The sequence below is a fragment of the Phyllostomus hastatus genome, unplaced genomic scaffold, assembly GCF_019186645.2.
Source record: "Phyllostomus hastatus isolate PE091 unplaced genomic scaffold, TTU_PhHast_1.1 phas_contig_209, whole genome shotgun sequence".
NCBI classification, from domain to species: domain Eukaryota; kingdom Metazoa; phylum Chordata; class Mammalia; order Chiroptera; family Phyllostomidae; genus Phyllostomus; species Phyllostomus hastatus.
The window spans coordinates 22,482,277-22,507,213 of record NW_025333735.1 but is presented as its reverse complement, the minus strand read 5'-3'; the positions used below and the strand labels follow the sequence as shown (position 1 = coordinate 22,507,213).

General features: G+C 45.5%; 1 protein-coding gene across 3 annotated transcripts in view; it reads right to left on the bottom strand.

Moving 5' to 3' along the window:
• KANK4 (KN motif and ankyrin repeat domains 4) overlaps nucleotides 1-24,937 on the bottom strand; it is a 67,152-nt gene that overhangs the window by 24,796 nt on the left and 17,419 nt on the right. The window contains exons 2-4 of one of the 3 annotated variants that reach the window (XM_045835617.1): nucleotides 13,298-13,534; nucleotides 12,139-12,323; nucleotides 7,487-7,574 (exon numbers count right to left, since the gene is read on the bottom strand). In XM_045835617.1, coding sequence (XP_045691573.1) covers nucleotides 7,487-7,502 — 16 coding nt within the window. In that variant the 5' untranslated portion in view covers nucleotides 7,503-7,574; nucleotides 12,139-12,323; nucleotides 13,298-13,534. Of the gene's footprint in view, nucleotides 1-7,486; nucleotides 7,575-12,138; nucleotides 12,324-13,293; nucleotides 13,535-24,937 lie in introns of all 3 variants that reach the window. The other 2 variants (XM_045835616.1, XM_045835615.1) reach the window with 2 other exon arrangements.

The following is a 24,937-nucleotide window of genomic DNA, read 5'->3' as shown; positions in this document are numbered from 1 at the left end:
CAAGAGAAAATATTCACGGAGAGCACAGAGGCCAAGAACACGTACTCTAGAGCCTGGTCTATATTTGGGTCTGTGACCTTGGGGAAATTACTTAGCCTCCCTGTGTCTCATCTATAAGTTGGGAATAATAGGTAAATGAGCTCATTGTGAGGACTGATTAATTAATATACATGAAGTGTTCAGAACAATGCCTAGCACATGATAAACATTCAATACATGCTCAGTATAAGTTATTTTTGTGGAAGCCTCAGATATAGGGAAGTGAAGTCCCAAAAGGGAGGCTGATTTGCTGGGTCCACAGAGACCTCTGCAAATTCTTTGTGACTGACTGACTGCTTAGTTATAAGAGTAATAGACCCTGGGGGCAAAATCACAAAATAGCTATAGTTCATTCCCTTACCTCAACCACTGTTCATTGACCACCTATGTGTTGGTTGCTGAGCTAGACCCTAAGGACGCAGAGATGGATCATGTATGGCTCTGCCCTCAAAAAAAACATATGGCCGAGACTTCTGGCCAAGATGGAGGCATAGGTAGACCACTGTGCCTCCTTGCACAACCAAAATAAGAACAACAGCAATTTAGAAACAAAATAACAACCAGAACTGATAGAAAATTGAACTGTATGAAAGCTGGACAACCAAGGAGTTAAAATAGACACATTCATCCAGACCAGTACGAAGGGTGGAGTCAGGCAGCCAGGCAGAGAGGGATCACGGCACAAAAAGCAGTGGCACCGGGCCCATAAGTCATCTCGTGCATGCAAGACCACAACAAGTAAACCCTGGGTGCTCAGGTGGTGGCTGGCAGACCCCAGGTGTGGGATGGCAATGGGCAGACCCAGCAAGGTGGTGATTGTGAAGCGAGGCACTGCGTGCAAGGTTGACCAGGAAGTTCCACATTCGTGTGCAGATAAACCAGGCAAAATTGAAAAGTGAGACAGACCGCACAACCCAGGGTCCCAGTGCTGGGAAATAGAGCCTCAATCAATAGAGCACTGATTGAAAACACCTGTGGGGGTTGAGGTGCTGGGAGATACTCCCAGCCTCACAGGAGAGTTCGTTGGAGAGACCCACGGGGTCTTAGAATGTGCACAAATCCACCCACATAGGAATTTGCATCAGAAAGGCCCAGTTTGCTTGGGAGAAGTGGTGGAAGGCACTGAAATCCAACAGAGAGCAGAGCAAGCTCCATTGTTCCCTCTCAGACCCCACCCCCACATACAGTGTCACAACCCAGCAACTGGGTTGCCCTGCCCTGGTGAACACTTAAGGCTCCTCCCCTCATATGTAACAGGTGCATCAAGAAAAAAAAATGACCCAAACAGAAGAACAGATCAAAGCACCACAGCAAATACAACTAAGCAACCAAGAGATAGCCAACCTATCAGATGCACAGTTCAAAGCACTGATGACCAGGATTCCCACAGAATTGGTTGAATTTGGTTGCAAATTACATAAAAAAAAGAAGGCTATGCTAAGTGAAATGAAGGAAAATGCACAGGGAACCAATAGTGATGGGAAGAAAACTGGGACTCAAATCAATGGAGTGGACCAGAAGGAAGAAAGAAATAATCAAACAGAAAAGAATGAAGGAGCAAGAATTCAAAAAACTGAGGAGAGGCATAGGAACCTCCAGGACATCTTAAAACGTTCCAACATTCAAATTATAGGGGTACCCGAAAGGGAAGAGGAAGGACAACAAGTGGGAAATTATTTGAACAAATAATAAAGGAGAACTTCCCCAATCTGTCCAAGGAAATAGACTTCCAGGAAGTCCAGGAAGCTCCAAGAGTCCCAAAGAAGCTGGACCCAAGGAGGAACACACCAAGGCACAACATAATTACATTAGCCAAGATAAAAATGAAGGAGAGAATCCTAGAAACATCAAGAAATAAGGAGACAGTCACCTAGAAAGGAGTTCCCATCAGACTGTCAGCTGATTTCTTAAAAGAGACCTTGCAGGCAAGAAGGGGCTGGAAAGAAGTATTCCAAGTCATGAAAGGCAAGGACCTACATCCAAGATTGCTCTATCCAGCAAAGCTTTCATTTAGAATGGAAGGGCAGATAAAGTGCTTCCCAGATAAGGTCAAGTTAAAGGAGTTCATCATCATCAAGCCCTTACTTTATGAAACGTTAAAGGGACTTATTTAAGGAAAAGAAGATAAAAAGCATGTATAATAAAATGACAGCAAACTCACAATTATTAACAACCACACCTAAAACAAAAACAAAAACATACTAAGCAAACAACTAGAATAGGAACAGTACCACAGAAATGGAGATCACATGGAGAGTTAGCAACAGGGGAGTGGGAGGAGGAGAGACGGGAAAAAGGCATGGAGAATAAGTAGCATAGATGGTAGGTTGAAAATAGACAGGGGGAGGGCAAGAATAGTATGGGAAATGTAGAAGCTAAAGAACTTGTATGTATAACACATGGACATGAACTAAAGGGGGGAATGTGGGTGGGAGAGGGTGTGCAGGGTGGAGGGGAATGAAGGGGAAAAATGGGACAACTGTAATAGCATAATCAATAAAATATATTTAAAACAAACAAACAAAAAACATATGACTGAGTAGCTGGAAACACCAACAGGTGCAATGCAGTGTGACAAGGACAATAATAAATACATGCTTAAGGAACAGTCTCCCCTCCCGATTTATTTTCCCAGGTTAGCTGGAGTCATTTTCTTAAACTTAGAGGTTAATTCTGCTTTGGTAGAAAAAAGATGACTTCACAAAAGTGACATATAGGGTCTGGCAGAAGTAACATCACTGAGTGTAGTCGGTAGGGGATGTGAATATCTTACACGAGATGGACAGCAATTTGAACATTTCACCTAAAATGTCACATGGTGTGCTTGAATGTGATATTTTATGTTACAGAATTACATGCTTATGATTTTGTAATAAAACAGGGGCATTATTTGTGCCAGATCCTGTATGACTGGTGTTAAATGAACCAATAGCAGTTTACCAGAATAAAAGGGTGAAAGACACTGTAGCTCTGTATCTTCAACATGGTCACCATCAGCTTCTACCCTCTCTAGACAGGCCAGGGGATCTCACTTTGAGAGGTGAGGTCTATTTCTCCACCTATTTGGATCTGGGCTGGCCTGTGACTGCTTTGACCAAAAAGAAGAAAAAAAAAAAGGCAGCTTTGATGCTGACAGAATTTTAAGACTAGGTCGTGAGAATCCTGTAAGTCCTGCCTAGGTCTCTTAGAATGCACTCTCTGTGAAAAGCCAGAAGCCATGTAAGGAGTCCAAATTCCCTGAAATGGCCGTGCTGTGGGGAAGCCCAAGTAGCCCCACAGAGAGATCAAGTGGAGAGAGTGAGAGAGATGCCTGGTTGGCCTGTGCCAGTCCTGCCATCCTGGCCCCGGTACCAGGCATGAATAAAAGAGCCATCTGATGACTCTGGCCTCAGCCATCATCTGACTTCAATGACAGGAGGAAACCCAAGTGAGAACCAGTCAACTGAGCCTGTGTTAATAACACATGATTGTTTTAAGCCACTAAGTTTAGAGGGGGTTTGTTATGCAGCAATAGATAGCCAGGGCAGATCCTATATATGTGTCAGAGAATGTACAAAGGCATGGAGGTGTGAAATTCCACAGTAATTCAGGGTTGTTAGGGCTATGACTTCAAGTGTGGTAGAGAGGGGCGAGGAATAGAAAAAGACAAAATCAGAAAGATCAGCAGGCGCCAACAAGTTCTGAATTTACTTTCTGGGTAATGGGAGTTACTGAAGGGTTTTGCACAAGGGAGTGACTTGGTCAAATGCGATTTCACAAAGAACATTCTTACAGAGGATGAGATGGAGCATGAAGCAGAGGTCTGAAGACCAGCTGGGAGACTGCTGACCCCATGAAGGTGAGAGAAGTAGAAGCAAGGGAGGGAAGGGGGCAGGTTAAAGAAAAGATGCAAATGCTGGTGCTACCTAGGGCACACTTGGGGCTGCTTTTCCCCTAAGGGCGATAACATATCGGGGCTGAGCTCTTCCCACTTGCTTGTCTGATTTCTCCTTCTGGCAGGTGTCACATGCTTGTCAGGTGGCCCTCTGTGCTTAGGGAAGTACTGTTATCTCCAAAGAACTGAACAAAGCCGACAGACACATGAAGGCTGGCGGATGAACACTGACCCAATTGAGCCCACCAGCCTCAATGCCAGTAAAGCTGCAGGGCCTGTGGGTGATCACATCCCTGCCACGGCAGGGAACAGAGTCAAGCACTGGTGCTGGTACCCGGGATGGCCCTCGCTGTGTTCTAGAGACTCTTTGGCAGATATCTGGTCTCCAGGCAGATAAGGAGTGAACACTACTCCAGCACCTAAAGAGCTCCAAATAAGTTCACATTTACCAACACATTTTTTTAAACCAACTTGGTTTTCCCCAAAGAGGCGCACCGGTAGTTTCAGTAAATGAGAGCAATTGCTCTCTGTTAGTTTTCCAAGCTGCCCTCTCCAACATTCTTAGGCCTACTGGTTCACTCAGCAGCCTTCTGGATTACAGGGACAGGCCAAATCAGAGAAGAGATATTTGTCTAAAATTAAGTGGAGAGTGGATTTATGACCCAGAAGGCAAAGAACTGTCTTAAAGAAGAGGCTGCATTATTTATTTATCTTCTTTTTGCCTCAACTCAGTAGAAATGCAGTAATTTACCCAGTGGCCTCTGGGAACGGGTCCAGAGCACAAACGCAATAATAGCATCAAATAAGAAACAGGAGACTGAAAGGCAAAATCTCCCACAACAGAGAGGGAAGGAAACAAAGGAGTCTGTGGGTCTGAGCAGCTATACAGGACACTGGGTTTAATAGGCGCTTTCCTACGCTGGCACTCTGCGGTATCACTAAGACACACATACACAGACACACAGACATACGGACACCCAGTGATCCACTGTGCTGCTGTGCCTGCCACTTGCCACTCGGTGTCCCTCCTCTTTCTCCAGTGAGAAATGCTGGCCCTTGAATGAGGGAGCTTGATCTGATATGCTGGGAGACCTATGCTCACATGAAGCTCTGCTCCGCCTCTATATCTACCTGGTGACAGGTATGCAGGAGCTCAGAATTCTGGGCATGTGGCCAGGGTAAGAATTAATTAGGAGACTGCCTCTACTCAGAATGAACTTCAGATCAAATATACCAACACACGGCCAAACTGGCTGGATTTGAATCCTGGCTCTGTCATCTCCTCTCTCTGTAATTCAGGATAAATTATTTAATTTCCCTGTGCCTCTATTTCCCTATTTGTACCATGGCAATACTAATGCCTAACTCACAGAGTTGTCATGACTGTTGGGACTAATTCGGTAGGGACCATGGCGCAGGCACTCCACAAAGGGGCCAGAAGGCAAGGGCGGGCAGCAGAGGGCTGACTAAAAATGTGCTCTCTCCTTGGAATATTTCACTCTGTGTTAGGACTACAACCTCAAGAGGAAACAAGAGTCCAAGAAAATAATTCTGAAGAAAATGGGAAAAGGAGTCAGGGGAGAAGAAAAAAGGTAAGATATATGAAGCTCAGAGCTCCCTAGAGTGCCTACAGAGTCTGGGTCTGAAAGCACACCAGACGACTAGACCCCCAGAAAGGACCTGCCAGCACAGCCCTGAGCCTGAGCCACACACAACTCGAGAAAGGGCATTAGAAGGGGACAAGGAAAGAAGCAAAGTGCCACAGTCATTATCTTGAGGGACAAAGAGAGGTTTGGCGTGTGAACAAACCAATCAGAGGCACTGAAAGTGAGAAAAGAAAAATAAAAAGGCCAAAAGCCTATCTCCGTTTCTGAAGAAAATGGGAAAAACAGAAACTAGAGAGAAAGTGGCCAAAAATAGAGCTGGAAAGAAAGGAATGACAGGAGCCTCGTCAAAAAGCTAAGGCAGGGAGGGAAGGTTTCCTCTTCTGCCTTTCTTTCGTGAGGTGTGTGTGCCTGAAGGGAGGGGTGCCTTTCTTGAGCTAGCTGTGGTTCGTCACGTGGGGAGCAGCAGTTCGAGGGTGCTGAGCTGGGACAAATGAGGCAGGCAAAAATGACAGGCCCCCAGGGCATTCAGGGAATTAGCTGGTGTTCTGTGGGACCCCTTCCAGGGATGCTCTGAAAAGGCAGCTCTCTGGGGAGAAAAGCAGACTCTCGAAGTACACAGTGACTGCATGTGGAAGGAAGGAAGCGGCGGGGCCGGAGCTGCTGCCTGGTCCCTCTGTCCTGCGCCAGGGAAGGGCCATGTGATTCACGGGGGATTATAGGCTCCCCTGTTTCCTGGCATTTCGTGGTCTGGAAAAAGCATTTCTTTAGAAATCAGATCTTCAGAATCTAGTCTATGACCCTTGGCTAGTTTTCTGGGGAGGGGAGGAAGGAAATATTCATTGAAACATTTTTTTAGTTGTTTTATTGTTGTTCAAGTACAGTTTTCTACATTTACCCCCTTCCACTCCCCCTGACCTGAAACATTTGTGCTAAATAGTGTTATTCAACAACCTTACATGCATTATCTCATTCAGTTCTTTACCAACCCTGTGCAGTAGGTACTAATACCTGCTTGTGGGCAAGATATGATAGACTATTTACAAAAATAGCTGCAAGTACACACCCCCTTGGGTACTACTCCCTTTCCACACTAACCCTGGGCTTTATCTTGTGACTTGCTTTGGCCAGTAGGCCAACAGGAAATTTGACATATGTGGAGACTTGAAAGTCCCCTGCACACTGGGATTTGTTCTTGCTGTGCTTGGAGCCCTTCTGTCCCATGTGAGCAACCCCTGCCCCCACGCCCCCAGGGAGCCTGCTGGACAAAGACAGACACTTGCCAAATCATCACCAATGCACCAGGTGATATGGAGTCATAGCAACCAGCAGGCATGTAAGTGTGGCCACTCTAAACCATCAGCCAAGTCATCCAGAAGACTGTGGCCACATGAGCCCAACCATGCTCAGCCAAGCAGGCCCAGACCAGAACAATGGCCTGGCCAAACCTATAGAATCTTTTTAAGAAACAATAAATATTTTTAAGTCAATACATTTTTGAGTGGTTTGATTACATGGCTAAGCTAACTGATACATGTGGAGAATGAGGCTCAGAGAAATGAAATGACCCGGAGAATCACACAGGTATGAATTTTACTATATTGTGCCTCTCTTGAAGTCTAAGACTTCAAGTTTAGCACAAATGTTTCTTGAAGTCTAAGACTTCAAGTTCCTCATCTCTAAAATGAGGGCAGTGAGTGAGAGCATCCTGCTCCCATCTTGGTGCTTGCAAGAGATGAGAAACCACTCCAAAAATTATACAAGTCGGTTATAAACATAAGGCTGCATTCCCATTCCCTGCCACCTTCTCTTATTCATGCCTGAAATACAAGGCCTGGGTCTCCCAGCCTCCTGCTTGGGGAATGTCTCCTGTAGGCCTCCCCTAGGCTATTTCCAGGACTTACAGTAACAATGCCTCTCCAACTCAAATGCTCACATTAGACCAAGGAAGACAAAGCAGCCTGCCTACCATCTGTCTTCTCCATCTTAGGGAATGCTGACCGCCAGTCTCTTAGGCACTCTTCATCCGCTCAGTCTGTGCAATGTGTCAGACGGCTCTGAAAGAAAGAAGGACAGAAAAGTGGACAGTCTCATTAAAGGCAGAATAAGTATGGAGGGAACATAACACCAGAGAAAGGTATGACAATAACTGCCTTTCTCCCAGAGGTTCCCATGAGCTCAGAGCCCCCACCCCCCAGGAGGGAGATTAAAAGTCTGGATGCACTCCTAGGGGCCAGTCTTGGGTGTGTCTTCCTGGGACGTTAGCAATGGTTGACATCAAAAGAAGCATTTCATCCAAACTACTCACTTGGCAGATGAGGAAACTGAGGCTCGGAAGTTAATTGCTTGATGCAAGGCCTCTCAGTGTATTAGTGAAGGAGCTGGGACTGGACCCAGGGCTCTGATAACCAGCATGGTGTTCTTTGCATAAGCTGAAATCTATTTACCCCATCATGGCAAAAAGAATCGTCTGTTTTGTGAAAAAGTTGGAATCAAAATACCTACGAACAATCTATGACATCCCAATCAGATTCAAGATAAAAATGAGATAATTGCCAGTATTGACTAGGAAGTGGTACTTAGAGGTGATTTTCAATCACGGGCAGAATGGGGGACCAGAAGGCATCAACAACTATTCAAGCAGCATACTGTCCTGACTCTGAATTACGGTGCCTTGACGTTTGATCATAAATTTCCCCAAAGTTTTAATCCATTCCTAGGACTTTGTCTTCAAATGGTAAACAACCTGCCTTCTGCCCCCATTACAATAAATCACCCAAGAAATTGGTTTTTTGTGATTGTAACTCCACACACATCATCATAATGAATTATTTGTGGCACATCAGCAGTGGAAACTAGGTTGTTTTAGGAATTTCAATGCGCTCAGACCAGAAGTGCATGCCAGGGATGAGGGAAGGACTGGGGGAAACTGGGAGAGAAGGATGAGGGCTGGTTTCTGGCAACCCAGGATGAAACAAAGGGGAACAAACCAGTAAACTGGAGAAGAGGACTGGGAATTTTCAGGCCCGCCAAATAAGAGGAAGTCTGAAGTTTGTGCAACAGGAAGGTTTGTGTATCCTCTTTCTGCGAGCACTGCCATTGCCTCCCAAGTCTTCGCCTTGCTTCTGCCTTGGTTCCTCCAAAACACATTCCACATAGCCGCCAGAAGGGCCTTTCCCTAAGCAGGCAGTTCAGAGCCCAGAAGGGCAGGCAGGGTTTCTGTAGGCAAAGAACTCCTTGCAGAAGGAATGCCGACACTGAGCTCTTCACTCAGCTTTGAAGCAATGAGTACATGAGTTTGGGAGCAGCATAGAGCTGGAGTTTGGAGATAAGGTTTTAACCTGGGGTGAGGGGGGTCACCTTTGTTAAAAAGGAAAGGTCCTGAAAAAGCCTAAGTGTTCATAAACAGATGAATGGATAAAGAAAATGTGAGACACACACACACAAAATGCAATATTGTTCAGCCACAAAAAGAAGAAAATCTTGCCACTTGTGACAACATGGGTGGATCATGAGGGCATTATGCTAAATTAAATAAATCACACAGAGGAAAACAAATATTGTATGATCTCATTAATATGTGGAATCTAAAGAACAAAACAAAACAACAACAACAACAACAACCCAGCTCACAGACACAGAGAACAGATGGGTGGTTGCCAGGGGTTAGGGGACAGTGAAATGGGTAAAGGGGTCAAAGGTACAAAGTGTCAGTTATAAGGTAAATAAGTCATAGGGATGTAATCTACAGCATAATGACTGGAGTTAATAATATTGTTTTGTATATTTGAAAGTTGCTAAGACAGTAGATCCCACAGTTCTCATCATGAGAAAAAAAAAGTTGTAACTATGGGTGGTGATGGATGTTAACAAAACTTACTGAGGTAATGATTTTGCAATGGATACATACATCAAATGCATATGTTATACACCTAAAACTAATACAATGTGTTCTATCAATTATATCTCAATTTAAAAAATAACTATAACTTTAATTTTATTTTTTTTATTGTGATAACTACAACTTTTTACTTTTTAAAACAAATAAAAGAAAGAGAAGGTTCCCAGGCAGAGGACACTGTAAGCGACCTCAGCGCTGCAGGCTGGCGGGCAGGAGAGGCTCGGCAGCTCCAAGGTGAAGCCTGGGGAGGAAAAGGGGGAGTGCGCAAACCCTAAGCTTGGCCCCTCAGCCTGTCTCTCCGTCATCATGGCCTCTACTAGCTCTTCTGCTCCCCTTCTTCCTCCCACCCCCCAAAATTACTGAGCAATGGGTAGAACCTGCAGTACTTAACATAATCAAATTACCTCGTGTAATCTGTACCCTAACCCCAAGAGGATTACTATTGTTCCCACTTTCCCGATAGGGAGGCTAAAGCCGAGAGTTTACAGTCCTGTTTAAAGTCACATAACAAACAAGTATCAAAGCAGAATTTACCCTCAAACCTAGCTGACTCCAAGCCTGCGCTGGGAACAGGAGACTTGCAAACACTTGTCCACCCCTGTCAGCCAGTCTGATGCTGTGGCCGATTCCTAGCTCTCTGTGTAAGGGGAAGTGTTCCTGACTCTCACGCCTCTCTGCTTCTCCCACAGGTGTACATGAAACACTTTCTGGGTATCAAGAAAGATAAGTGCTCTCTTGTAAGGCTACTGGCCAAGGTGTGACCTGCTTCTCCAAGGCTGGACACAAAGCAATGAGGCTCCCCCTGAGCAAGAGCGGGGCCACCTGGATGCGGATGGTCCTGGGGCTGCACAAACTCACCATCACCTCGGACAGTTCTACCACACTCACTGCCTTTCACTAGAGTTAGGGCTCAGCCCCTCAATATATTGAATCAAAGGATTTCAGATAATTATGTAGCACGCATTAGGTCATGTTTCACTAAAAAAATACTCTATGGCCCTGCATGGTATGACTCAGGGGAATGAGTGCCAGCCTGTGAACCGAGAGGTCCGGTTCAATTCCTAGTCAGGGCATAGGCCTGGGTTGAGGGCCAGGTCCACAGTTGAGGGTGAGCAAGAGGCAACAAAGAGGCAATGTCCATGTTATCTCTCGCCGCACATTGATGTTTCTCTCCCTCTCTCCCTCCCTCCCTTTCCCTCTCTCTAAAAGTAAATAAATAAAATTTTTTTAAAAAAGTATTCTATGGAGACCATTAATGGTTCTCTTAGACTTACATTTTAGTGAAATTAACATTCCAAAGCTACAGAAATTAAATGGAGCGACATCTAACTCTATGAAGAGGGCTCAGCAAGCTTTTACTCTGAAGGGCTACAACACAGGAAGGAAAAGAGGGACATGTCACACCCAAATCATGCCGATTCCAGCCCCCACACCCCCCAGGCTTCTCCACTGTGGACACTGATCCTTGTGCTTAGACAAGTGCTGGACAGCTTTGAATTTAGCTAAGGGGGGTTTCTTTGAATGAGTGGATGTTTGATGTGGTTAAATGAGTGGAATTGAGGAATAATTGCCACACAAACACATGAGGCTTCATTTGCAGTACAACAGAAAAAATAGCTTTGTTAGACAGAATTCCTCTTTGAATTGGAATTTTGCTATCTTCTGGAATATTTAAAATTTTGACATAGAGCAATTTATTACTTGTTCTATTAAGTTTTATCCCAGTGTTTGGAACCTTGTACTATCTGATGTTGCTATGTAACTTTTCATTTGTTTATGAGCTATCCCAGGAGAAAGGACGCCCAGTTAGGTCCCAACCTCTCTCATTAGCCCAGTATTCTAGATGTTTTGAGTATGCATAGCTTTCTCTCTCTCCAGCTTTTCTCCCCTACTAATCTGTAAGCTGGGGAAGGTCAGAATTCATGCAGGACTCATTTCTGTACCCACCTCCCCCCCACCCCACCCCACCCCAACTCCCATATTCTCACAAGTGGCTGACCCTCAGTCCAGGGTATTGCTTCCAAGTTACATGTGAGGAAACAAAGACACAAAGAGGCTATGTGGCCAGTACAAAGCTACCAAGTTAATTGGGGAAGGAGAGTTTGTGTGACTCCATCACTCCACATTGCCTCTCAAAGCCAACAGGCAGTGAAGAGGTGGGGACTAGGTTGTCCTTGCAAAGGCCACCAAAGGCAGTCACTGGCAGACAGCAGTGATGGCCTGATGTGCAACTGCCAGGTCACGTTAGAGACAGTTCCAGCAGGGTCCACGCCCGGGGGCACGGATTTCCTCGGGGTCAGCCCCGACGAAATGTGTGCTGCAGTCCACACTCAGCACATTCATTTCTTTGATGATGCCATTTACACTTCATTTCTAACCTCAAATCCAAATTTAAAGAAACCTCCCTTTACTTCGTCCTGAAACTGAAACCCAGTTCTGTACTTTCGTTCTCATCAAACCTCTCTTTATTCTGAAATAATAAAAATGCTGTATTTCTTCCCAAAACAGGCTACATGCCAAAATAAATAGCACCTTGGATTTCCTTGAAAAGAAAGCTTGGCTCAAAGCACAGCCTTATTGCAACAAGAATTCTTGGAGAAGTCAACCTTACAAAGTCAAATATTCAGCAAGGTAGTGCCCCAGACAGCGAGCCTGTCAATCCACGCACAACCACTTGCAAAGACAAAGCACTCTCCAAAAAAAGAAAAGATTACCCATACCTCGTGTGGGTCCTGCCAAAACGATGAGAGCTTCCCTGTTCCAGGGCCCCTTGCCTCCGAGGGTCAATGTCCCCTGTGCTAAGAAGCAGGAGGCATCTGGCCGTGCTGCAGCCCAGACACCCGGGGAGGTGAAGTGCACTCCTGAAAAGGATCCTGCCAACTGAGTTCTCCAGCCGGCTAACTTCCTACCAACCCAAGAAACAAAGAGATAACTCATGCTCAATAAACGACATATGAATGCAATCTCATTAACTCCCTTCCCACATTTTTCTGCGAATGTCTGTCACTTTTGCCTGCATTGCAGCAGCTGAATGTGGAGCTTCGTGAAGAAGAGGAAACTGTCACGAGAGAAAAGCTGGGACCACATTACCTTCTCTTGGCATACCTGTCTCCCCACCTCCCACCCCCCACCATAGCCTGGGGCAGGAGGAATGGCCCCCTCATGGAAAGCGAGGTTCCAGCAAGGTTGGGGCTGCTGCTTGTGAGTTCAGCTCTGTAGCGTTGGCTCCCCAGCTGTTCGAGGGTTTGGTCAGGTGATCTGTGACCTTGATGGAAAAGCAAATACTGACTTCCTTTTCACTCTCTGGCAACAGGGGAGTGGGGTCAGGAGGGAATTCAAGGCTCAATGAGCTGATACCGGATCTTGCCAAAAAAGGAAAAAAAAGCTCAGATCCTTCAATTAATTGAAAGTTAGTTCCCAGAGCTGCTGCCACTTCAGAGGACCACATCTAAACACACTAAAACAGCACACGTCTCTTCCCCTGACCCCCCCAAATCTAGGTGCTTATCTGGGAGGTCCTAAATAATTATGCCTTTCCTCCTTTCTTCCCATAGCTGCTGTGGCTCATTAGCAAAATCGCTCCTAATGAGGACACAGCTTCCTCAGGGTTGAAACCCTCCAGTCTTGCATCTCCTTCTTCCTGGCTCTGCTTGAGAAACTTCCTCCCCCACCGGCCTCCTGCCGTCCCGCAACCCTGCGAAGCTTCTGTGAGCAACCCCCAGACCACCTGCCGCCCTGATAGTTCAGCGTCTGGGAGTCTGGGGTAGAGCCGGCGACAGAAACAATGACCAGCGAGTTCCCGGCGCTGGCTGCCCCAAGCGCTGAAATGCACCCAATTTCAGCAGGAAAAAAAAAAAAAAAAAGCAAGAAAGTACCTACTGTAAGGATCCAGCTCCAGGCACGGTTTTTAACTGCAACACAGACCAGAGATCTCAGAGAGGCAGATGCTGGAGCCAGGGAGAAGGCAGCTGCAAAGGAGGAAGGTCTCGGTGTCCCAGGCAGGCTCCTTGCAGAGTCCCAGCCAGCCCACTGCGGCCGCAGCTCTTTGGAGCAGAGGCAGGTGAGAGGCACAGCACAGAGGTTTCAGGCTCTCCAAATCCAGCACCACTCTTAGACCTGAAGGAGATAGGGGGGATGGGGCACAGGTGCTGTCAAAGGGGGGCCAGAAGGTCCTCTGGGCTCCCAAATGCAGGGTCAGGAGTATAGAAACCTTGTCCCCTTTCCCTTCTGTGGCTCTAGCTAAAGGAGGCTGTCCTAGAAAAAAAAAAAAAAAAGCCCCGTTGGTAAGATAGTCGAAGCAGCTCTGACCTTCACAGACACTGCCAGTTGAGATGTGCTTGCAAAGGCCAGGGCAGATTCCTGTCTAACCCACGCTGAAATTGCTGCCAGAGGCGGAGTGTCACCCTGAAATGCTGCCTGCATCCAGCCCGGTCCAGTTGGAAAGCACTTTCCATCCTGGGTCCCCTTTATCCTCACACCAGCTTCAGGCAGCTAGATGGGGATGGCACCCCATCACACAGGGGAAGAAGGAAGGAGAGACGGGGCGGTCTCAGGGACTTCCCAGCCAACTCTGGCTGAAAACGAAGATTCCCCAGGCAGGGCCCTGTGTTGTTCCCACTACACCCTGTCACAGTCCTCATTTTCCTTGAGGTTCTAGAGCCTCTTGCTCAAGAGAGAGGCTCAGACACTGACTGAAGGGCACAGGGTGGAGTGATGGACATGGGACATTCACTCTTCTCAACCACTAAGAGTATTCTTCCATTTACTAAGTACACAGACCAAACCATCAGAATAAAAAAAATCTGAAATATATCTTAAACTCTGAGGTTCTATGAAATATATATATATATATATATATATATATATATATATATACACTGAAGAGCAAAATACCTCTCTGATAGATTTAAGATGACCTCTGGCCATCCTCTCAAATTGGCTAGAGAATGCCTGGAAGGACAGAACATTTCGCCCAAGGCTGAGTGACAAGCAGCCCTCTGTGTAACCAGCCTGGTGGCTTTTCAGCTGCTCACTCTTCCCCTCCAGTCTCCTGCATGAGGAAGAGAAGCGTTCTCTTTTCCTCTCCCAGATTACAGTCTTCTCTGTGCAGGACACACAGCTGAGAGGCTCACTTCCAGAGCTGCATCTTTCCTGTGAGACCCAACATGCTGCCGGAAACCCTGGCCAGCCAGTTCCCACCTGTGCCCCAGGCTCCGCTCAGCACCCCTCCAAGTGCAGGGGCCACCCTTCCCCGCTGGCACTGCCCCGTCTGCCCTCTCCTGCAGCAGGCATCACCCTGATTCCCGCCTTTGTGTCTGGCTCCCCAACAAGCATTGGGCAAGATGCGCTGCGGTTTGTGACACTGAACTTATCCACAGTCCTGACGCCTCTAAACCCAGGTGACCTCCAGCACCAAGGAAGCACCTCTGCTTTTCCACCAGCGCCCAGGCCTCTCATCCGATTAAAAAAGACGGTAGGATGAGGGAAGAAGGTACCAGGCTCCTAGCAGGGCCACTGATCAGCTTGACTCAGATGCCAGGACAGAAGACCCTCAGGAAAACACACACACACACACACACACACAATCCCCAGTGCCTCCAGACCTGTCTCTGGAGAGAAATGGCGCTTTCAGTTCTGTGGGTCCTGCAGAGATGCCAGGACAAGGACACCGCACTCACCTCCCACATCTCTAAGAGGAGGAGAGATTCTCCTGTCTTTTGTGTCTGTCTAACTTGTCCAGTCCACTAATTTAACTCCGTGGTAAAGCAAGGAGGTAGTCCAAACAGGGAATATTATCCTACATTTTCTAGATGACAAAACAAAGTTTGCTAAGTTACGAAGATAAAAAAAAAAAAACATGCAAAGCCTCAACTCAAACCTAGATTTTTCTGTCTCCCAGTCTAATATCCTCTACTCTGAATCACATGGCCTGACCTGGGCATGCAGGTGAATACAGGAGACACATGAATACAGGATGTAAGCTTCAACGCTGGTGCTGTCCAAGCAAAAGTGACCTCACGTGGAGGGAAGGCCTTCATGGGATACCCCAACAACTCTCTCTAGGGGAGTCTGTGCTTCTTTGATTATCCCCTCCATGGCTTCTGGCCCTTGCCATGTCTTGGGTACCATCATATCCCCACCCCTCTGACTCACTCAGACATACGTCTTAACACCAGTAGCCAACTGCATGTCATCACCAAGCCACCTGGAGCATCCCCTGGAACAAACATATATATACAAGAACTTTTCTGGCAGAAGTTGCTTGCCTGAGAGGGTTGATTCCTCTTGCAGTTTAAAAACCTTCTATCTCTGCCCCTTCTGTGCTACAGTGGGGAAAAGGTGGACTGTCCAAGTCAGGCAAGATGGGCACCAGGCAAGTGGGAAAAGGAGATGAACTGTCTTAAGAACGTGCCTTCCATCTAAGTGGTCCTTTAGGCTTTTGCCCTTTGCTCAGGAACAGCTGTGTGTAGTCTGTGTGCAGGGCTGAGGAGAAGTCCCTTTGTTAGATGCAGGAGCTGCTGAAACAGAGCCCCTCGGAGCAGGCAAGTTATGGCCATGGCCATTCTGACAGAATGCAATGGAAAGAATGGAGAAGAGAAACCGTGCGTGTCACACCTGTGGCTGCGGCATTCCCGGGGGGAGGAAATCAGTGATTCTAACGACTGACCCTTTAAAGCGGGTGACAATTTCTCAGGAAGGAAACAGGACCAGTCGCAGGAAGAGAGAAAGCAGCACTCAACCTGCGCAAAATGCTCCTTGGATAAAAACAAAGGCATCGTCCCTCCCTCCAGCTGGAGCCTTGCAGAAGGCTCTTAGTCTTTGACTCAAACACACTAATGTCAAGATGCCAATAGACAAATGAGGAAGGGGCGAGAGCAGGCAATTCAGAAAAGAAGAAGTACCTGTGGTTAATATCAGAAAGGTGTTTAACCCCATGAATTAATAACCCAACAGCTGCTACATAAACCTCGAAATACCATGTTCTTCATTTACCCTGCGCTGTGCCAGCCACCTTAGGTCATTGCAAACACCGTCCAGTCGGATTCCCACAATAACCCTGTAAAACAGCTCTGTTATTTCCATCGTCCAAGGACGAAGCTGAGGCTCGAGCCGCCGCGCAGGTACGGAGGGCTACGGCGCTAGGATGAGAATCCAGTTAATGTGCTGCTCTTAACCATGGCCCAACACAGACTCTCTTACAAGTTAAAACACTTTTATTTTTATTACAGAAAGACCTTCAGTGTCTCTAAGAGTATGGTGAGAATAGGACACACCCTTCACAGAAGATTGCAGCTGCCAGTCCAGGCCGCTGCAGCCAACAGAGGAGCCGCACGTGCGACACAGGCTGGCAGGCTGCGTCACGGCCTGCGTGCTCCAGGGCGCGGGCTCAGTCTGTGCAGGCACGCACGCAACTTCAAAATCACACACGACCGAATACAGTGGGGAAGTGAGGAGATAAAAAAGGTCCTATGTGTTTTCTTGGTCTCAAAAATCATTCCTATCATAATTGATGTATTCTTAGAAAATAAAAAATAAATTACCTGGGGGAAAAAGGTGGGAAATTACCAATATTCTCCCACTCTGATACTAGTTTCATGTCCACCCAATCTGCATATTTTAACACAATTGACAAAAGCAAGTTCTATGGTGGTTAAGAGTCTGGGCTCCAAGCCAAGGAATCCTAGCCCTGACACTGACTGTGTAACCTCGGGCAAATTACTTAACCTCTGTGCCTCAGCTGCTTATCTGTAAACGAAAAATAGGAATGCACCCTACACATCATGGATCTGTCAGGACGATTAAATAAGGTGATAATACATGTCCATCACTTAGAACAGAGGGTCTGTTTTAATTTATAATAAATATATTAGCTATTAATATAATTAATATACATTCAATTATGAATTCAACTTTGTATTTAAAATTCTATCCCAAAACCATTTTAAAATATAGTTATACTTACTTTATAATGATTACTATAAATGGCTCTTCAAGATTCTACTGACTTAGGCCATATTCTCCAACCCCACCAACTACCTCCTGGAGGTCATTCCACCTCATTTGAACTCTCCCTTCCACGCTACCAGATCAGCGGGCCTGACAGGCTGGCCTCAAGGCAGGTCTTCAGGGGGGCCCCAACTCTAAGTGGCTGGAACTCAACTGCCACAAGTGGTGCTGAATGATTAAGAGCACAGGGTCTGAGGTAAGACAGACCAGGTTCAAATCCTGGCTCCATGACCTTGAGCAAATTTCCTTATTCAAGCAGAAGCCAACTCAGTACATGTGTGTGAGGACCCCAGGAGACACGGGATGTAAAATGCATGTGTCCATGCTCAGTTTGTAAGAAATACTAGGCAAATCTTGGCTATGATTATTTTTTGATACCCACAGTGTTCTAAGCAAGGAAAGGGCCAGGATCATGTCTGGTTTACTGTCACCCTATTCATAACAGTTGAAATGGCAGAACTCAAAAAAATGTGTTGAATCGATGAATAAATAAATGAACAAATAGATGTATCATAGAGACTATCATAGCTGAAAAGGATATTTTAAAAACATCTTTATTGAGATATAACCCACATATCAATTTACCTGTATAAATTATACAATTCCATAGTGGTAGTATAGTCAGAGTTGTGCAAACATTTCCACAACCTAATTTTTAAAAGTGTGTTAAAATACACACAATGTAAAAGTTACCATTTTTCCCACCTGTAGACGTAAAACATAGTAGCATTAAATACATTTACACTGTCATGTAATCATCATCATCATATATACCCAAAACTTTTTATCATCTGAAACATAAATTCTGTAACTCATTGGATAATAACTCTTCATTCCCTCTTACCCCCAGCCCTGGTAATATCTACTCTACCTTTTGTCTGTATGAATTCATGTATTCTAGGTATAACATGTAAGTAGAATCATAATATTTGTCCTTCTGCGTCTGGCTTATTTCACTAAGCATGTTTTCAAGGTCCAGTCAAATTGTGGTATACATAAATTTTCATTTCTTTCTGTGGGTGAATAATATTCCATTACACATGTATAGCATATTTCATTTGCCCATTCATCTATCAATTGACACTTGGGTTTCTTCCATCTTTTTTGGCTGAATAAGGCCGCTAATTGTGAATAAGGCCACTATGAACATTGGTATACAAAAATCTATTCAAGTTCCTGCTTTCAGGTATATTCTAGATACATGCCTAGGAGTGAAATGGCTGTGCCATGTGGTTATTCTGCTTAACTTTTTGAGTAACCACTGAACTGTTTTCCAAAGCCACTGCATCATTTTACATTCCCACCAGCAATGATGAGGATTTCAATGTCCCCATATCTCAAGCAATGTTTTTCCCATCAAAAAATTATGATAGCCATTCTAGTAAGTGTAGTAGGAGTGAAATGTTATCTCACTGTGGTTTTGATTTGTGTTTTCCTGATGACTAATGATTGCTGAGCATCTTTTCATATGTTTATTGGCCATTTGCATATCTTCTTTGGAGAAATGTCTGTTCAAGTCTTTTGCCCATTTGGAGCTGGGATGTTTGCTTTTAATGTTGTTGAGTTGTAAGAGTTCTTTATATGTACTGAATATTGACCCTTTGTCAGATATTTGATTTACGGATATTTTCTCCCATTCCGTAGAATATCTTTTGGCTTTCTTGATAGTGTGCTTCGATGCATGAAAGTTATTAATATTGATGAAGTCCAACTGATTTATATTTTCTTTTGTTGCCTGTGCTTTAGTATCGCATTCATGAAATGTTGCCAAATTCAACATCATAAAGATTTTCCTCCATGTTTTCTTCTAGAAGTTTTATAGTTTCATCTCTTAAGTTTAGGGTATTGATCTATTTTGACATCATTTTTGTATGTGGCTTAAGATAAAGGTCCAGCTTCATTCTTTTGCATATAAACACCCAGTTTTCTCAGCACCATTTGGTGAAAAATACATAATCAAATTTTAGGACATTTTTATCATCCACAAAAGAAACCCCATGTGTAGAATTTCATTCTTATAAAGGAACTAGGAACATAATAAGTGAGCTTTTGAGAATTAATAAACCTTGGCATTTATAAACAAAACATAGTTCATCACAAGAGTTTACTGAGAACATTAATTCTCTGTTCTACAAAGACGTGTGACCTCCCTCCATCAGTAAACAGCACGGCAAGACCCCTGCGTGTGCTCGCAGGCCCAGCGCTGGACTTCCCACGGCTCTCGGCAAGGGTGATTAGCTGTTAGTGCAGAAGACATTCGTTGTGCTTCTCCTGACCACCCAGCACATTGTGAACATCCTTCCTATGCTTGCTTTATTTCCTTCCTTTGGAGTCCCACCTCCCCAGGGTTGAAATGAGAATTTACAGTACCAGCCTTCTTTATGGCTAGGACTCCGTCATGGCCCTGATCACAGCAGGCACAGACACCCAGGACAGACCTCAAATTGAAAGAAAGTGCTCTGAAAAAGGAAGGGCTACAGGCAAGGAATTTGAGGGAGGATGCGGAATGACCTGACGTCCTTTTGAATGCCTCTTCTGTGAATACCTCTTTTGTGTCCTGTTGTTTACAACTATGACCCTTAACTGCTACAATGAAGCATCAGCATTAGCTTGGTTTTTTAATTGTTTCTATTCTATTAATTTATGTTATTTGCAGGATTACTTTTCAGAGTTCCCGATGATTGTTTTGTCCTGAGTATATACTGCATGATCGTTTGGTTATTTTTCTCTTCCCATTTCATCCTCTGTTATTACCATATTCTTTCCCACTGGAAAGTGGGAATGAGTGGGCTTGGTGGGCCACAAGGTCTTTTGCTTGGCGGAGCTGGGCCATGGCCAAAATAGTTTGGGAACCACAACTTGGAGTAAACCCAGGAATTCAGCCTCACTTCCTCCCTCCTGGGTCACTTCAGTGAAAGCATCTCAAGGGTAGGCACAGAAACGCCCTCTGCAGTGGGACACCCCTTCCCCTGCCCTCTTTGGGCAAACCCCACTCCCAGCTTCGTTGTCCCTGGTCAGGCTCCAGCAGAAGCTGCACAGGCATCAGCCTGTCTGCAGAGCATAGGCTGCAGGTGCAGACACTTTAGGGCTTGCGTGGGCTGCGGCATCTGCCTTTTGGGTCAGGAGGAAGATTTTTCTTGGCATGGCCTGCACATCCAGGAAAGTCAGTTAAACCAAACTGAGCTTGGTAAGTAATTTCCAGACACCTGGGTGGAGCCAGTTATGTTTCCAGATTTTTCCAGCTGAAAGGCCTTTTATGACTATTTCACACAGTCCCATCTGGCCCCCTAGCAAGCGCAGCCTAAAGAGGAGCAGGCACATATGTGACGTGGGTCAAACGAAGATGATGAGCCCTCAGCCTCAGCAGCATGTGGCTGTGGGAAGGCTGGAGGCATCCTCAGAGATAAACAAGAGAGAGGCAGTGAAAGAAGAAGAGTTCTAGAAACCTCTATCAACTTCACCTTTTCCTTGAAGGAGATGGGGTTTGTTGCCAGGGTACCACCTGGCAAAACAAAGGAAGATCATAGACTCTTCTGGTTTGGGTGTGGTTTTGTTTCATGTGGGTAAAGTCACTAAGGAAAGGTGTTTCTGAAATTCGCATTCCATGTGTGTACCACCCTATCGCAGCTCGAAGGTGTCACAAAGTGACTGGGCACTTGGAGCACAGCAAAGATGACTTTTACCAGGTAACTCTAAATAAAAGTAAGTAAGTAAACTCAGATCTTTTCTTCCAGCCAGATTATGGGAGCTTTGCAAGTCAAGGCACCTCTTTTCCGGTTTCTGGGTGTCCTTGAGGGCACCAGCCCAGTGCCTTGCAGGTGGCAAGTGCTCAGTGAGTCCTACTGACTCCCTAATGTTGGGAGCAAAGAATATAAAACAGGATCTTGTACATTACCTTCATTTACTAATGGGGAGACTGAGGCTCAATGACTTGCCCATAAGGTATATCAAGGCCAAGATCAGATTCTGTGTCCCAGACTCCCGATCCCATGCTTCCCTTTATAAACACCATGCTGACGCACTGCTCTGCAGTGTGGTACTGGAGAACACCCAGTGCTGGTTTTTCTGAGAAAGAACCCTGTGGCTGGCATCTCCAGTTTAAACAGGGAGTAGTGATGTTATTGTGGTCCAAGAGAGCCAGAGGACTATGCATATTCTGGTTGGTGACATTTGCTGCAGGGGAGTATGATGTACTGCAGTAGGAATGGAAGCACTCACTCTGTACTGAATCCTTTACCCATTCTCACTCAGCACTGGGATAGCACTGTCCCAACTCCGCTGTGAACGTGGTAAAGATGGCTGCTTGGTGACCCAGTCTCCACTAAGTGTGTGATCAAAGAAACAGCAGTTAAGTAGGGAAAAAATGAACTGGAGGCAATCCAAACATCCACTGCAGTCTCTGGAGAAAACATCAAAGGGGAAGTGCATTCTTAACACAAAGCAAAGGTCTTAAATTTTTTCTTTCCTATCTCTGCTATTCCAGCAATGCAACTGCTCCAGAAGCAGTGTGGCTAGCTCCCCACCATCCCTTCTGCCTGACTCTTTACTCACTCATCTCCCTCACCTCCAGGCTCAACTCGCCCATCCTCTCCCAGCCTCTCTCTACGCTCATCACCAGGAATCCCACTATCGGCTCCATTTGTCCAGTGCTTTCTCATGACTGGGTGACCCCAGTCTCCATCATAATTGAAGGGCAACAGCCAAGCAAACTACACCAGAAATTTTCTTAGAAGGCAATTACATAAAAGTCCCATAAGCAAAAAAAAAAAAAAGTTTTGTTCATTTTTTTAAGATTTCATTTATTTGTTTTTAGAAAGAGGGGAAGGGAGGGAGAAAAAGAGGGAGAGAAACTTCAGTGTGAGAGAGAAACACCTCAGTTGCTTCTCATATGCGCCACGACCAGGAATGGTACCTGCAGCTCAGGCCTGTGCCCTGACCTGGGATTGAACCAGCGACCTTTTGCTTTGTGGGACGATGCCCAACCAACTGAGCCACACAGGTCAGAGCAAAAAACAGTTTTGAATATTCATGTGTCTATGTTTTTATTCCCCACCACACCCATTTTACAGATTAGAAAATTGAGGAATAATAACAAGAGTGAATAATTATAGTATTATAATAATAATAACTATGAACCAGACACTGCTCGATACTATACAAATGTATCTTACTTAATTTCACAATGACCACAGTAAGCAGGTGTTATTATAGCCTTTTCGCCGAGACAGGGTCAGGGCACGGAGCTAGTAAATGGCAGGGTTGAAATTCTAATTGAGGTGTGTCTGAATCTCGAGACTGGCTCTTAACCACGTGCTCTCCCTCAGACTCTGCTTGCATGACTGTGTGTGAGGCTGCCAGTGAGTTTACACAGAAGGAGAAGGAACCAGCTAGAAGGACTTAGGGTAAAATTCTATCACTAGCCATGCTCGTTAAATGCCAGATGATTATTAAAATATAAACATTTTCTGGACATGCAGTAGGTCTATAAATAAGATAAATTTATTTGCAAAGGAATAGACTAAGAAATGCAGTGACTTTCTAATTAGCTTAAAATTATTTAATCGATACAACACAATTACTTTTCAAATAAATAACCTTTGAAAGTTCCAAGGAGTCTTAAGGCGTTTAATTGCTATTTAACCAGATAGCAGCAATCAAGTTACACATATCAATTTTAAAGAAAATGCTCTTTGCAGCTCTAGCACTCTGTCAAAATTTCCATTAGAAAGATGTATTTTCAGGCCAGATACAAGGGTTTTAGGTTACAAGTTAATTTCGTTTCTCTGTTGTTCACCAGGGCGGGGTGGGGGGGGGGGCTGGAGAGGCTGATGCAAGGATCCTCGGAGAGAGAGAGGTGTACCTCCGCGTCAGGGTGGCAGTTTCCCCAAAAGCAGGGGGATACCACTGGCAATGACTCCACTGAGCAAATTGGGGTTGGACTTGGGTCCCTCACTCCCCTAATGGCTCCAGCAAATACAAAACATGGGCCACCTTGGGCCAAGACTTGAACCAGGAGTTTGCCTGGATCCCACTCATACCCAATACACCTACTCTCAGGACCCCATGATATGAAGTGGAAGATTGTAATGGAATAAGCAATGCAGACAAAATCTGAACCTCTTGGGCAGGAGTCTGTGTCTCCTGGTCTTGAACAAGCTCTCCAGGTGATTGTTGTGTGCACTGAAGTTTGAGAAGTCCTGCTCTAACCTACTTTATTGTTTTGTAAACTACAGTTCAGTGCTTCTTAAACTGTTGTGTGTATACATCTGCTAAGATCTTGTTAAAAAGCAGATGCTGATTCAGCAGGTGCGGGATGAAGCTGAGAACGTGCATTTCCAACAGGCTGTCAGGAGATGCTAAGGCCACTGGCCCCAGCACCAAGAAGCCAGGCGTGTGATCAGGGTGTCTGCCTGGTTGGGAAAGGACGGGAAAGAGTCCAACAGACCTCGGCACAATTCCTAGCTCCAGTGCTTGCAAGCTGTGTGACCTTGGCCACATCTCTCTACCTCTTCGAGCCAGATTCCTCAGCTATGAAAGGGCATAAACAGGACTATGCACTTTTAGGTGGCAGCATGCCTGTACTTAACACAGCACTTGGCATGTAGGAAACGCTCAAACAGAAGCTGTGGTTGCCCTTGTTTCTCAGAGAAGGATGAAACTAGTAAGTGCTCAATAATCGTTTGTTGTTTTATTATCAATAGTTATTGAGAGTTGCCATATGGCATGGCAGACGCTGTGCCAAGTCGCACACTATTATCATTTCCTCTTCCCAATGTCTGTATGTGTGAAGTCAGGTATTATTTGTTCTGTCTTGCAGCCAGAACAAAGAAGCCAAAGCCCAGAGAGGTTTAGTAACTTGGTCCAAGTCACAAAGACAGTGAAAGGCAGAGCTAGGGTTGAATTCAGGTCTTTCTGCCTAAGCTTCTAACCACCCAGGCTGAGGCACCGTTCTGTCCACACCTGTTGAGAAGGCCTGAGTGGAAGGAAGGGGAGTGGGAGGTGGTACGACTCAGGACCTGGTTATAGAGGTTGAGGACAGGCAGGGGCAGACAATGGCCTGGATGCGGGAATGCTGAGCTGCAGAGGGACATCAGGCTCAACAGAAGAAGCAGGACACTGTCCACAGGACTGGGACACCCACTAGTCAGGAGATAGAGCCTAAAACGGACAAGGGAGGAGGGAGGACAACCGCTCTAGCGCCTTATACCCTGCTGAGCCAGAGCAGCGCTCCTTAAAGATACAGTTGGTGTATATACAAATAACTGGTAAATTAATAGATTCATTAATATTTTGAAGGCAGCAACTCATTTGGAGTTGGTGAGCAGGACGTGTTGAAGTGGGGGAGAGATTTTCACATCTGGACTGTTCTTCTTTAAAAAGGGAGCAGTTCAAAAACAGAAGAATAACAGGAATATTTCCCTTGGATTGCAGCCAGTGCGCACAATGCCTCCTTTTCTTCCCAGGGCAGAAGGCGTTCGGGGTCCAGCCCCTCGGTGGGTGTGTACAGCCCGG